Source organism: Perissodus microlepis, chromosome 16, assembly GCF_051167445.1.
Source record: "Perissodus microlepis isolate ML-2025 ecotype Zambia chromosome 16, ASM5116744v1, whole genome shotgun sequence".
NCBI lineage: Eukaryota > Metazoa > Chordata > Actinopteri > Cichliformes > Cichlidae > Perissodus > Perissodus microlepis.
The window spans coordinates 23612433-23628356 of record NC_140476.1 but is presented as its reverse complement, the minus strand read 5'-3'; the positions used below and the strand labels follow the sequence as shown (position 1 = coordinate 23628356).

At 39.9% G+C, this 15924-nt stretch overlaps 1 protein-coding gene across 1 annotated transcript; it reads right to left on the bottom strand.

The window, feature by feature from the left end:
* Positions 1–279: 279 nt before the first annotated feature.
* Positions 280–13965, bottom strand: LOC146370946 (organic cation/carnitine transporter 2-like). Its single transcript, XM_084908725.1, has 11 exons — positions 13756–13965; positions 12283–12498; positions 5281–5384; positions 4553–4707; positions 4114–4285; positions 3246–3372; positions 2942–3153; positions 2481–2695; positions 2044–2226; positions 1182–1317; positions 280–819 (listed from the first exon to the last, which is right to left on the bottom strand). Exons 1-11 carry the CDS (start codon positions 13963–13965, stop codon positions 729–731), a joined length of 1821 nt encoding a protein of 606 aa, XP_084764851.1. The 3' UTR covers positions 280–728.
* Positions 13966–15924: the final 1959 nt, after the last annotated feature.

Genomic DNA, 15924 nt, shown 5'->3' with positions numbered 1-15924 from the left:
TTATTATCATTATTATAATAATTATTATTTACTTCATTTTGATTTTTTTTTATTTACCTTTTATTGGTTTCAGTGTTAGTTTTAGTCTTTGTAATTATTATTGTATGGACGGCATAGAGAAAGAGAAAATACACACAACAAGTCACATTTTTTTCTTATTAGGATTATTAGGATTTTATTATTAATATTACTGTTCTTATCATCATCTCTATTATTATTATTGTTATTTCTATTATGTAACCAACAACAATCCAAAGCATCAGTAACCAATGCAAGCACCCCACCCTCACGTCTTATATGGTAACTCCTCAATCAAAGTCTTTTTATTTCATCAAAATGATATAAAAAAATTTGTAAGTTTTAAACACAAATTTTAAATCGTATAATCCAAGCATGGCAACTGCTCACACAACTTAAATTCAAGTTGATTTAAAAATTTAATTTTTTTCTTTTTTTTGTTTCACTTCCATATTCCTGCTCAGGCTGAATAAGTGTTTTTGTGGTGATTTCCGCTGCGGCCTCACAACAAGAAGGTTCCTGGTCTTCCTGGTCTCATGACTGGGGCCTTTCTACATGATGAGGTAGACACTGTATAGTTTATCGGGTTGGGGAAATGTATTAAAAAAAGTTTAGAGAATAAAAAGAACATACACATGGTTAAAAATGTGGCTAACAATTGCTAACACAAGACTAGAAAAGCAAATTCAATTCATTTGTTCATTTCTGCATCACGAGTCACAAGTCTCGCTGACAGCTGGCTCCTGGACCTCAGCTGAATTCCCATCATCCTTTTGGCAACAGAGCCCTTTAAATTTGAACCTGGAAGCCAAATGAGGAGAGCTGCATCAGTTAGGCAATATTAAACAATAGATATTTGATATATATTTGCATTATTTGTTTTGTTTTTTCATTTCAGGTTTTTTTTTCACATTGTACCCACCTTTATTTTTGATATTTCATAATGTACTGTATATTTCTTATTCTGGTCTCATGACACAGACCTACCCACATAACACTTTAAGACCGCAGTGCAGTAAACAATCAAACCAGATTTCCCTATTTATATATTTTTATTACAATCCATTCATAGGATATCTATTATATAGAGTGCAGACATGAACGCACCTGAATATACAACCTGCAAAAGCAGCGTTACTAGCATAATCAATAGACAAGCTTACTTCTTAATGACTTGCATCTGATCGATGGTATCAGGAAGCGGTTTTCCAAATGACTCCGGAAGGAAAAGGGAGACAAAGACACCGATGACTGACAGGAGACCCACAGTCAACCATGGCAGGAACTCGTAGAATACAGCTGCAGACAAAATCAGAGCCCATTATTCAGATTCTTTCTCTGCTACAGACTTCTGTCATCACTGAGCTGCAGGTCAGTTTGTTAGATTTAGAGATGAGAAGCTGAGCATTAAGGATGCTTTTGTCATTAAAGTGAACTAAAACTTCATCTCTACACAATGACACCTGTCTCATAAAAAACGCATAAAGTTTCTGTGTACACTACAAAGTGCTCTATCGCAGAATAATTATCCTAGTATGATGTTTACACAAAAGAAGGGATGCTTTGAAAACATGTAAATTAAAAACAGACTGCTATTAAGATCATTAGAAGCCTACAGGGCACTGAATAGAGCACAAGGACATCGTAACAAAAACATATTGAAACAGAATTAGTTGTTCAATTTTCCATCTGCTGTTTTTTGATGCGCTGCACAACTTTCTCAATCATTTCTCGCTCTTGCCTCAAAACGAAGTTTAGCAAAGTTTTTAAAATTTACTTAATTTCAACATTTACTGTCTTGGATTATTTGATTAAAGAGATTTTTTTTCATCATAGCCCACTCCATAGCTTTATTCTTTTCTCAGACTCAAGACCAGTAGAAAGTGTTGGAGAGTAAGCTTAGGACATTTTTAATACGAGTATCGTCAGTTGTAACAGTTGTCCCAAATTTAACGTTTTTCTTCTTCTTTTTTTTTTTCTTTTGTTGGGGGGGAAATGGGGTGATTGTGATGCCAAATATCTCACCCAGCTGCAATATGTATGGGGTGATAGAGGACCCCACTCTGGAGAATAAGCCAGCAGACGACAACATCGTATTCCTGATGACTGTGGGAGACAGCTCTCCAGTGAGCAGGTGCAGGATTCCTTCAGAAGCCAGGACTCCAAATTTACCTATCAGCACCAGGGTGAGGGTGATGTTGTGATACTCTGAAGGGAGGAGAAGGACTTTAAGCTTATGAGGAGTGAAACAAGTTATTTTCAAACATTTGGTGAGCAGGTTTACCTTCCTTCAAATAATCTTGTTTTGTCGATTTTGTCTATAAATCTCATTTAGGGCAGCACCTCTAACATAGTGGCTGTGTGTGAGGCCTTGTTGAAAAGGCTTATTGTGTTGATATTTTTCAACACAATGACAGTTATATTCACAAAGAGAGCAAGAAAAGGACAGTGGTCTCACTTACTGTGCAAAGTGATCTGGATGAGGAAGAGTGCCAGCGCCCCCAGCAGGGAGAAGACAATAAAGGACACGCGGCGAGGAAAATATTTTGCGCTAAACCAGCTGACCAAGTGTGCCGGGATATCCATTAGTGACAGCAAGGCGTAGTTCAGAAAGGGGTTGCCATAGAGAGTAGTCATATTGAATGATAATCCAAAGTAGCTCACATTCAAAGAAAACCTGCAAACAACAAGAGAACAAAAAATAAATAAATAAAATGAATCCTGTTAGGATCGCTCAGTCAATTATATCAATAGGCAGTTGTAAAACATGTCAGAGTCACTGATGCCCAAAACCAGCATTCTGAGTTTTCTTTATATTTCTATTCTCTAGTTTTAGTTTTACGTGTACTTCTGTGTGTGGTTTTAGTCTGGTTTATATTCAGTTCGTTGAGTTCATAGATTCATGGGGAAGGCTTTAACTCACCAGAGAAACCACACTACGAGTGTGATACTTCGAGTGGTTGTGTTCCTCAGCAGACCCAGGTAACCAGAAACCTCAGGTTGCTCAGGTTGTTCAGGTTGCTGAGATTGTTCAGATTGCTGAGATTGTTCAGGTTGTGCTGGTTGTTCAGATTGCTGAGGTTGTTCAGGCTGTTGAGGTTGTTCGGGTTGCTGCGACTGTTCAGACTGTTGAGACTGATCAATGTGCCACATAGAAAATTCATTACATTAGCCAATGTAGTTTAGTGTGGTACACGTTGGACAAGGATAAGGTCAGAGGCTCTTACTTTTGCTGAGCGAAAGAGGTCAGATGGAAATTCCACTCCGTTCTCCAGAGCAGCAAACCTTAGCAGGAGTTCTGCTTCTTTAAAACGGCCTTTGGACACTAGCCAGCGAGGAGATTCTGGAACCAGCCTGGTGGACAGACAGACACAAATGTGTAGTTCATTAGTCAAGTCAGCACAGGTGGAAAATGAAGAAAAATACAAGAGCCTCCTGCTCCATCTATCTGTGTTTGAGAGAGTATTATTTATTCATCAAGCTGATGCTGGAAAAGTTAGAAATTATCTGGATGTGATGAGTTAGAAATTATCTGGATGCCACGAACGTCTTCTTTTGGCTGTCCCTGTACGGGTAGCCACAGTGGATCATCTGAGCGCCATAATGATAACTGTAAAAATCTGTGAAAAATGTACTTTGCCAGAAGCCAAAGATTTTTTTATTTAACACTTTATGCTTAGCTGTGACTGAAAGAAATGAGACTGCAGATACAACCTTGGGACTTTGATCATCAAATCAAAACAGGTTTAGCAGAAATGAGCCTTTAACAACGTTCAGTTGGGAGGAGATCTATGGGGAGAACGGGAACTGGAATAAAAAATTATAAATCCCTTTCTTTTGTCTCAAGATCCCCCAAATGGAAGGAAAAGGGCATCTGAGGAAGTGGAACAAAGTGATGGATGGATGCATGGATGGAAGACTGGATGACTGGATGGATGGATGGCAGCACACATTTAGTTTACATTAGCTTAACACATTCCACAGTTCAACAAATTCCTCAACAACCTTTTATATACTGAACAAAAAAAATCTGCTGAAAAAATCAGCAAATACTCAAGAAACAAAAATCCTAGTAGTGTACTGAGGTCAATTTACCACCAAAGGGGGAAACAGGCCAGACCAGGCAAAGCCATTAACACTGATAGATATTTCCAGTTCCTGACTATGTAGGCAGTGCCAGGGAATGCCACCATACCAGCTGCATAGAAAAATCTCAAAGCAAGGCTGCTGAAGAGAACTCTTGGAACATCAACTAGGAGCTCAGAACCTGTGACGAAAAGGCAAAGTTTAAAAGAAATCAGGAAGTTGTACTTAATGTTATATTACAACTAATGTCCAATAAAATATTTTGTTTTCTGTTATCTGTTTACTGCACATGTGTAAATCAGAAAGGTCAGTCAAAGGTTGTGACTAGTTGACAATACAAGACAAGTGGTTTCCTTTTTGTTTCATTTTAGGTGTTGGCCGAAGGCTTATTACATTAAAAACAGCAGCAGTTGAGCAGACTATCCTAGAAATAAAGAAACACACTTACCAAGTACAAGAAGAACTATGTAAATGCTGAGCTGACCCATGCCCACCATGAAGAAAAGCACATTGAAGACGGCCCAGGACTGAGCAAAACTCAAAGCGATGTTGAAGACACTTAGTATGAAAATGGAACTGAACAGAACAGGTTTCCTGCCAAACCTACAGTAAAAATACAGCAAGACAGCAATCAGCCACAACATGGGCACATACAGTTTTCTATTTAGATGTTAATGCTTAAAAAATAGGCCCATTAGCCTCAACAGCCTCAAAATAGGCCCATTAGCCTCAACAGGGCATTAGCAGCTAGCATGACAGCTACCCTGAGGTACCCCTGAGCAAGGTACAGTCCCTACACACTGCTCCCCGGGCGCCTGCTTAGTGGCTGCCCACTGCTTCACTGAGTGAATGGGTCAAATGCAGAGAAAAAACAAGTAATTTCCCCACGGGGATCAATAAAGTATACATTATCATTATTATTATTATTATTATTATTATTATTAACCAAGAGCAAAAGAGTCATGTGCTCAGTGCACCTACATTAGGATTTATCAACAACAAAATGGAGTTCATTTAGCTCAAACTTAAAGGTAACTGAGATTTGGGAAGATAGATCCTTTATTTTATTTAGTCCTGCATGAGTTAGCTCACAGCTAACTAGCAGACATATTTTAGTGAAAAACATTGCAGGTTTGCTAACTTTAGAGACTGGTTGAGCTGAAACTGTGAATTTACCGGTCAGAGATCTGTCCAGAGAGGAAACAGCCACAAAGTGATCCCAGGAAGTAGATGAGAGACGACATTGGCTGTTTCCACTTGTTGTCGCACACCAGGTTAAACTAGAAGACAGGGTACACATACGGGTGGTCTAAAGCAGGCATAAGAACATAGAAGGAAATACTTGGGCACTAATCTCTGTCTTCCAGCAGTCCCTGTGCAGACTGTTTGCTTCATTAGCCTCCATGTTGCTTTGTTTTGATGGATGTGTAACATGAGTTTGTCTCTGTCCATATTTTACTCCTCAGGCTGTTTGACTTCTTATTCCTGTCACTGTTTGTATGACCACAAGTGGCATAAGGCTAAGGTAAACTTTAGAGGATATCCTTAAGCAATAGCTTCTCATAAATTACTGTGTGATGGAGGGATTCAATGTTGCCTTTACTGACTCATCATCTGTAATGAGGTATATATATATTATACACACACACACACACACACATATATATATATATATATACATACATATATATATTAGGGGTGCAACAATACTCATATCGATATTGAACCGTTCGATAAAGTGCTTTCGGTTCGGTACGCATATGTATCGAACAATACAAAATTATTTATTTATTTTATCAACTTTTCTTCTGACGATGCTGTCTGTGTTGAGCGCTCAGTGGATCTGCATTCGACTACACCGCCTAGGCTGCACTGTCGAGTGCAGATCCACTGAGCGCAGCGCAAGCTAGCAAGACAGAAGCTAAGCTCGTTGCAACATGGCAACTGCCTTAACGCTACCCAAAACTGAAACTCCCCCACCCTCTTTCAGATCTGGCATTTGGAACTATCTTGGTTTTCATGTGAAGCATGACCCTGATGGTAAGTGCGTCATGGACAAAAGTAAAACAGTATGTCGGATGTGCCACGCAATGCTCAATTGGTGGGAACTAGTGTGTTAGCGCAGTTAGCTTGTTAACGTGTTGACGCCGTCTAGCCCCACGCACGGGGCGATCCGTGGTAACTTGTTAACGGAGATTTGCCGCGGTATGGCGTTAACGTCATTTTAACGAGATTAACACTGACAGCACTAGTGGGAACACAACGAATATGACTGTACATTTACGCCGACACCATCCTAGTGCAAAGACAAGTGGAAGCAGACAAAAACAACAAGCACGCATGCTACAAACTTTACCCGAGTCATTTAGACAGCCGTTAGCACATGATTCTACTTATGGGGACCTGATACGTTTAATATGCTGCTGAGAATATAGCCCAGAAGAAGCATATAGTATAGCTTTTATTTTGGAAAGAGCCATTTCTCTGTAATAAACTCTCTTTTCCAAAGATGAGTGATTTCTCGATCAGATAGATGTTGTTTTTTTTTTATTATTTTGTTGTTTCAGCAACATTAAATTTAAAAACTGTACTTTTGAGTTAAAAATATATATTTATAATTTTAATAAATGACAAATTAAAAAGGCATGAACATTTTTTTGTATCGAAAAAGTATCGAACCGTGACACCAAAGTATCGAACCGAACCGAACCGAACCGTGATTTTTGTGTATTGTTGCACCCCTAATATATATTTTGTCCATGACAAAATATAGTCATGGACAAAATATGGAAATATAGTCATGTTAATCTCCATTAACGAGTTACCACGGATCGCCCCGTGCGTGGGGCTGGACAGCGTCAACACGTTAACAAGCTAACTGCGCTAACGCACTAGTTCCCACCAATTGAGCATTGCGTGGCACATCCGACATACTGTTTTACTTTTGTCCATGACGCGCTTACCATCAGGGTCATGCTTCACATTAGGGCTGCCACGATTAGTCGACTAGTCACGATTATGTCGACTATCAAAATCGTCGACGACTGATTTAATAGTCGACAAGTTGTTTGAAGCTTTGTAAGATCCCAAAAGACGCAGGAATAAGTAGTAGGATTTAAGAGTGTAATAACGGACTGAAACAGAAGATGGCAGCACTGCATGTACAAGGATGCCAGCTGCCGTTAAACCCCGAAGAAGTAGCTCTGTCCCAGAATTCATAGCGCAGCCCAGCTCAGTTTCCAACAATGGCGGCAACTAGATAGTTTTAATATTACTCTTATTATTCTTTCTGGGTCACAAAATAAACGTTTAATATATTTTCAGGCGAGAATGTAGCTGTGTAAACCTCAAATATCTGCTCAGTTTATCAAGACACCACATATTTTCAAAAGCGCTCCGACATTTTCGGAGACGTCTGTTACCCACTAGCTCGATAGTTAGCCGGGAGCAAGGCTCACTAGAGCCGTGAGAACACCGGACTCCCGGCAAATCGTTTTCAAACCCACCGCCGTCTTTCGCTACTCAGGTTAAACATATATGAGTCACTTAGATAACTTCAAAATGTTATTGTTTGGCTTTTTTTTAGTATTTTATTTGTTCCTGAGTAAATCGGTTTGGCTGAGATTAAAGTTATAGTTTTTACACAGCTGAATAAACGTCAAGCAGACAGCTGATTATCAGAAGTGTGAGATGCTGGAGAATTTACTCCGGTGTCCTGTTATATTTTAGATAGCAAGGAGTTTATTAAACTTCACCGAAACAATCTGCAGATTTCATTAAAATTTAATAAACTATCATCTTGCCTTTATTTTTAGTTAGCACAAACCTTAAACACTTACAGCTGTAAGCTAATGATAGTTATATAAGAGCAGATGCTGCTGGTGCAATAAGCTGTACGTTTTACGTACAATGGATGATGATCTGATTAGTCGACTAATCGCAAAAATAATCGGTGACTAGTCGACTATCAAAATAATCGTTTGTGGCAGCCCTACTTCACATGAAAACCAAGATAGTTCCAAAGGCCAGATCTGAAAGAGGGTGGGGGAGGTTCAATTTTGGGTAGCGTTGAGGCAGTTGCCATGTTGCAACAAGCTTAGCTTCTGTCTTGCTAGCTTGCGCTGCACTCAGTGGATCTGCACTCGACAGTGCAGCCTAGGCGGAGTAGTCGAAAGCAGATCCACAACAAAAAAAAACCCACTACACATGAGCTCCATTTTCCTCTAAACCAGGGGGCACCAGGTCGCCCGCAAGGACCACATGAGTCGCCCGGGGGCCTGTTCTAAAAATAGCTCACCGTAACAACTTACCAGTAAGCTGCATCTATTTTTATTTTTTCTTGCTATTTTTTTTTTATCACAATTGCATTGGTGTTAATTTGTTAGAGATAATATATTAAAAAAAAAGTTTATTATTAAATATTAGATCATGATCTAATATTTAGTGCTAGCTGGTCTCCACGGAAACAGTTGCAGTGAAGACCAGCAAAGGCAAAGGTGAGGAGATGAGGAAAACATGGCGAAAAAAACGAAGAAAACATATAATTTTCACAGTGAATGGGAGGAAGAGTTCTTTTTTACCACTGTGAAAGATTCATGTGTGTGTCTCATTTGCGGGGCAACTGTGGCAACGGCAAAGCGGCACAACGTGGAGAGACATTTCCGAACGTGTCACACAAGCTACCATGCTAACTACCCAAAGGGCAGCACACTGCGAGCTGAAAAGGCCCGCGAATTAAAGGCAGGTTTGAGCAAACAGCAGTCTTTTTTCACGAGACCGGTGAAAAACTCTCAAAAAGCAACCGAAGCCTCATTTAGAGCTACACATTTCATGATTAAGAAAAAGAAGGCATTTTTAGACGGGGAGGTTTTCAAAGAAGCAATGATGATAATTGCAAAAACTGTGCTTAAAGACGAGAAATATGGAAACGATGTAATCTCCACTCTCTCCGATGTCCAGCTGGGGGCAACTACAATTGTTAGAAGAGTGTCGGCTATGTCCGGGAACTTGGCCGATCAGTTGGATCAGGATCTGGCAAAGTGCAGTTGGTTTAGCATCCAGTGTGACGAGTCCGTGGACAGCAGCAGTACAGCACAACTGATGGTCTTTATCTGGATGGTATTTGATGGTTTCTCCACAAAAGAAGAACTTCTGACACTACTGCCGCTAAAGACAACTACGAAGGGAGTTGACATCTATAACGCGGTGAAGGAGTTTTTCGCGAAGAAAAAGGTACCGTTGGAAAAGCTGGTATCAGTGACTACCGACGGGGCTCCTGCTATGATCGGCCGACATACGGGATTCATCGCTCACTGTAAAGGTGACACAGAGTTCCCAAACTTCATGCATTACCACTGCATCATTCACCAGCAGGCGTTATGCGCAAAGGTGATCGGCTTTGCGCACGTCATGACTCCCGTCGTGAAGATCATAAACAGCATCCGCTCCAGAGCTAAACAGCACAGAACATTCAAGGTGCTATTGGAGGAGCTGTCAGCTGAATATGGTGACCTGCTACTACATACGGAAATCCGATGGCTCAGCAGGGGACGGATTTTGCTTCGTTTTTTGTCACTTTTGGGTGAAATCAAGGAGTTCATGCAATCCAAAGGGGAAGACACATCTCTGCTGGAGGACACTGAGTGGACACTTGACCTTGCGTTTTTAACAGACATTACTGGGAAACTGAACCATTTGAACTGTGAGCTGCAAGGCAAAGGTAAGACTGTCGCTGACATGATAAGTGCTTTAAATGGATTTAAAGAGAAAAAAGGTGCTGCACATTCCCTCTGTGCAGATGGTGCTGAAAGACAATGCTTCTGCATCTGAGACTTTTGACAAAGTTGCAGAAAAGTACACTCAAGTCATAAACCGACTTGGTCAAGAGTTTGAGAACAGGTTTTGTGACCTTGATCAGCCTGAGCCATGTGTCTCATTTGTTTCCAATCCTTTCATGAATGTGGACACAACATGCATTGCTGAGCAACTAAGTTCAATGTTCAGCTTGGATGCTGGACAGGTGGAAATTGAAATTGTAACATTGCAAAATGACGTCCACCTCAAAGCCTATCAGGGTGCACCAAACTTTTGGTGCCTTGTTGACACAGAAAAGTACAGTGGTGTATGCACAGCAGCTATGAAGGTTGCCAGCCTGTTTGGTTCAACCTATCTTTGTGAATCAGCCTTTTCTGACATGAACTTCATCAAGAACAAACACAGAACACGCCTCTCTGATGCACATCTGCAAGACTCACTCAGAGTTGCAGTGTCAAGTTATACCCCAGATTACAACACACTGGTGAACAGCATGCAATGCCAGGTTTCCCACTAACAGACAAAGAAAGCCATATTAGATGTTCTCAGTGGCAACATTACAGTGTCATGTCAAAGTTGAATTTAATTATTGAAAAACAAATGTGTTTGTTAAGTGTAACGTGACAATTTGCTTTAAAATGCTGCCAATTTGGTGAAAAGTTCTGTAAAATTTGGAAGTTGATTTTTTGTATGTTACATACATACAAAAATAATGTATGTAACAGTGCATGATTTGTTAAAATTTGTTAGTGGCAAGTGAAAATGTTGTAGAAGTGATCACTTCAAAATGTAAATACTTGCAGAGATTTATAGAAATAAAGCGTTGCATATTGATATTTATGTTTCCTACCTTGTTTCCTACTTGCATTCTTTATAATTATGGTGAAAAATAATTAACATAATTAGATGAATATCATTAATTATTAATGATAACACATAATTAAGTTAAATTGAGGAAATTTGTTATTTGAGAAGTGTGTGTCAAACTGGTAGCCCTTCACATTAATCAGTACCCAAGAAGTAGCTCTCACTTTCAAAAAGGTTGGTGACCCCTGCTCTAAACTGATGTCCCGGTTCTTGGAAGGCATACTTGATCTGTGCTGGTCAACCCACATTCATCAAGCTCAGGCACAACACTGTTTTTGTTCAGCGGGGAGTGGTTTTGCCTGTAGGCAAACAGAGTGCCAGGTGGAGACTTGAACTGGGTGTGCTTGTGAGGAATGTAGATTAAATAAATTAAATAAATAATTTTGTATTGTTCGATACTAGGGATGGGTATCGTTTAGGTTTTATCCGATACCGGTGCCAAACCGGTACTTTTGAAACGGTGCCGGTGCTTAAACGGTGCTCAAACCGGTGCTTAAAGAATGGAGAACACAAAATCTCATGTTCAGCTGTTTTTTTGTAAAAAGATAACAATGTTAGCCTTTTCTGCAGCTATGGGGCATATATGGTATTGCTCTTGGCTGGAAGCAGTGCTTAAACAATGGAAAAAACACAAACTTTGTCCAAAAACCTCTCATGTTTAACTGTTTTCCACTTTTTCTTTGGTCATTTTAGCCTTTTTGGCCAGGGTGAAGGGAGTATCTGCCATCAAACAAGAAGACAGCCGCATGTAGCTATGATGATGTTTGCTAGTTCACCTTACATGCATTAATGTAATAACGTGGTTAGCCTACTAAACGTAAATTACACACGAACAACATTAAGCTACTCACGCAGAGAAGAACGGCTGCTGCTGCCATCAAATACGGTGCATTTCTCGGCTTTTAAAAAAAACACTATGCGTCGCCAGGTGTTTCATCAGATTCGAGGTGTTTGCTCCTTTGCACAGTATCACCTTAAAGCACTTGTTGCAGGCTGCTGAGTTTGCATCTTTTGCTGTGAAGTACAGCCAGACTTTTGACCGCTTCGCCTTGGGCATTTTTAATCTGTTGCTCTGCTCTAAAAGAACGTACGTACCTGGACCCGCCTACTATCCTCGGAAACATAAAATGATTGGCTAGAATCTAAAGTGTATCACAGCTCAGGAAAAAAAAGCACCGAAATAAAGCACCGAAATGTGCGCTGCTTTTCGATCTGGTTACTACCATTTATGTCAGATACCGGTACCATCCCTATTCGATACAATAGCACTGTATCGAACGGTTCAATATCGATACGAGTATTGTTGCACCCCTAATATATATATATATATCTATATATATAGAGATAGATATAGATATATATATCTATATATAGATATATATATGTATGTGTATATATATATATATATATATATATATATATATAATTGAACCAGGAAGTCCTTTGTGATCCAGGGAGACTTGGATCTGAACAATATCATCAAGACAGTAACAGTACCTCAGTGACTACAGTCAACTCGTAGTGCTCTGTGCTGTAGATCCATCCATCTTTGCACTCCTCCTGCTTCAGGTTGGACAGCATGACCCCTGCACTTGCTCCGAATTCAGAATCGTTGTGGATCTGGGCAAGGTTGGGTTTTATTCCGAGTGCAGACAAGTTCTGCATCATGTGCATCTCGTAGCGGCTACAACTGCTTCTCTCCAGATTTGGACCCTGTACAGCAGCAGAGATATTATAAGAGACAGACAAGACAGTGAAAGAGTCCTGAATTGAAATTTATGCGAGAATTCTATAACGTCGAAGTCAACAGTAGACTTCGACTGCCAGAGGAAAAAAGCCTTTAAAATCTTATTTGTGAGCTGTATAATCAGCAAGCTTTTACCAGATGTGGGTCAATATTCTGTACAGACCATTTCCATGACAGCTGATTTAACATCCGCTTTTTAAATCTACAAAGAGCAGTAAAACTCATAGAAGCACACTTCAGGTAACCGCAGCTTGTCCACAAAGAAAATCGACTGGAGTTGGCGATACAAATTATTATGTGACTTATTCCTATGTGAATCGTCCCCCAAATCCAACCCACCACCCACTGTACACTCCACTGCACCCACCACACTGGAACTTCACAAGACGTTAATGACAAATAACTGTCGTGATGACATGAATCTCTGCGGCGCAAGAATGCTTTAGGGGAAAGTGACTTGCTGCCGATTTAGGTAAACTAAGCGTTTCAGTGTAAGGTTCTCTCACACTGGCTTTACAAACATATAATTTAACTACAGCTGCAAACACCCTAGGAACAGCCGAGTCGTTAAACCCTTGATTATACTCTGCGGCGCACACGCACACCTAGAGTCACCAAGGTCAAGCACGTCTGCATGGATCCTTACACCAACTTGCATCACTCAAACTCAATTGTATCCTAGCGGACTCACGGGAGTAGAAAGTCTAATGAAGGTTTAAACATAACCATCACCACCGAGAATATTTAGCAAAGACAGTTAAAAGACATTAAGAAGAAAATATATATTTTTTATATTAATGACAAGAAGACACTGTAGCTGACAGTGTTTGGAACCACCTCCCCATGGAAAATCAAGCTTAGTCCTTCATTATGTTTGCCAGCTAGCTGCTGAGTGGATCTTTCAAATGTTTGGTCCTGCACTGGATGTGTTTTTCTTTTCGAGGTGTTTTACTTGAAGCAGGCGTCTGCTGGAACAGAGAGGCAAGCTTTTATTAAATCTACTGCTAAAGTGATCAAAATGTATCACTGCTTTCTCATGTGTGTAATAGAAAGGCAGAAGAAATGATAGAAACTTAAGGTTGAGGAGTTAGTTAACAAAATAATGTTAAATAACAGAAAAATAAAATAATACTTACGGAATCTGAGTTTTCTTAGCCGCTGTCCGTCACTCAAACAATCATTCAAAATCATTTAGCTTGATCACGCCTGCCTCTGGTTCTCACCTGTATTGGGATACTAGCCTGGATCCAGTCCTGACTCAGGTTGCTGTGTGCTGGGATGTAGCACTGGTGTGGGGGAATGGCCAGCAGAAAGATGATAGACAGGATGTTGTACCCAGCAGGAAAGCTGAGGATACAGAGGAAGAAGATGACCTTCACCTGGTACCAGCCCCAGATCCCCAGGAACGCAATGGACCCCTCGTAGTCCCTCATTTTAGTATTCTACTGTATTCTTCTTTTCAGCTGTCACTGAAAAAAATGACAAGGTCAGCTCTCTCTTCAAACTGCAAAATCGTATCAAAAAGTAGAATACGGGTCGTGCCAGTCGCAGCTTCTCTCTCAACAAGTGCTCCGCAGCTTCAGATCTTTTATCCCAGACAAGACAGAAGGACTCCACCTCTCATCCTACTAATTCTAAAACCCTCGGTGCATATTAACTCCTCCATAATATTAACTCCTCCATACCATAATGTGCTTTCTCACGTGGCAAGGCGTTTCACCACATGTGTGAATGAGAGGGGAAGGGGGCAGGACACAAAAGGACAAACTACTCACTGCCCCTGAGCTCCAGGACATTTATATTCAGAAAAAAAGGGGAAAAAACTTACTACATTATGGACTGATACTGTATATGAAGTAAAGAAATGTCTAAAGATCTCAAGATCCAGTCTATATGTCAGTCTTCTGTAAAACAATATGTTGCTACTCTTCACAAGAGTTTGTGACCAGCAAAGGTTGTCAGAAGAATCGCTCCAGCTTGCTCAAATCTTGGTTCAAACGTCCACTACAAGACAAAAAAAATGAACTAAAGGGCAAAAGCACCCAAAAGAAACCAGTGGGGGATGTTTTGTTACCTCGGGACACTGGATGCCTTGTAGTCATAATGGTAATAATTTTACTGGAAGGTGTAAGGACATCACCTGAAGGTTAGAAGTCCGTGGGTGATTCAACAAGACAAATGAAGCAAAGCACACAAGTTAATCAACAGTTGGTAAATGAAAAAGGGGCATTTTTATAGAGTCTCAAACTTGAAAAACATCTCCTGATATTCCTTCTATCAGAGTCTGAAAAAGTAATGCCCCACAGCCCACGATTACAATCACTTATCACTTTCACTGCAGTAAAAGCAAGAACTATAGCACCAGAAAACTCTTGTTGGTTTAATTTCATCCAAAACAAACAAATTCAGTTTCTCTTCACTCCTTATTCCATCCACCCCACCTGAAGTGAGAACTGCTGCCATGAATCAAATGAGATGCTGCGGCTGACCTAATAAGAGCTGACTGGACAGACTGTTTTTCAGTTATTTGGAAGGAAAACTCGATAAACACTTTTTAAAATACTTTCCTGAATAGTCTTCCAGCTTTAGCTGAAGGGCTAAAACATCGGGTCTTTTCCAGTGTCAGAAGATTAATAAAGTAATAGAATAAGAATAAAAGTAAATCTCTTTAATAGTTATTATTACTATACGGGTTATTTTAAGAGGCCATTTCAGCTCTTTTTCTGATTTTCTTTGTTCATTCGGCTCAGATTCAAAGCTTTTCTCTTTCTTTAACTGCCTTTGACCTTCTGTAGTGGCACCAAGAACAAAAACCAACAGCACGATCTACACCTTGACACTGGTGTTTGGAAGTCGTCTGCAGATTTTGAATTACTAGGAGAGGGAGGAGGACGAGAGTGAGCGATTTGTCATCAGAGGTTATACAATGTTAGACAAAGAAGTTAGCCAAGTTGTTCAACGTGTGTTGAATATAACACTGGATTACTGGAAGAATGATTCTGTTTACTATGAACATTTCATTAAACAGCTTCGCTCATAATGTGACTCCCAAGCAAAGCTTTAAAGGCTGCCCTCATCGGTCTTTCAATGAATATTTTTAAGATTATACAAAATTTGAGCTCATACGATAATCTGTGAAAGAAAGAATAAGAGTCTTACAATCCTATCTTCCATAACGTAACTACTGATTTTATGCTATAATCAACTGTCACAGTCAAAATTACTAGAATCTCATCCAATCTATGTCACATATGGCTGAATGATATCATGAATCCATTATAATATACAGTTCGTACTAACCTGATTATATAGAGCGCAGAATAACTGCGCTCGATTTCTGTCACATCCAAATCTGTTAGTTGAGAATTTTTTAAAACTGTTTTAATATATTT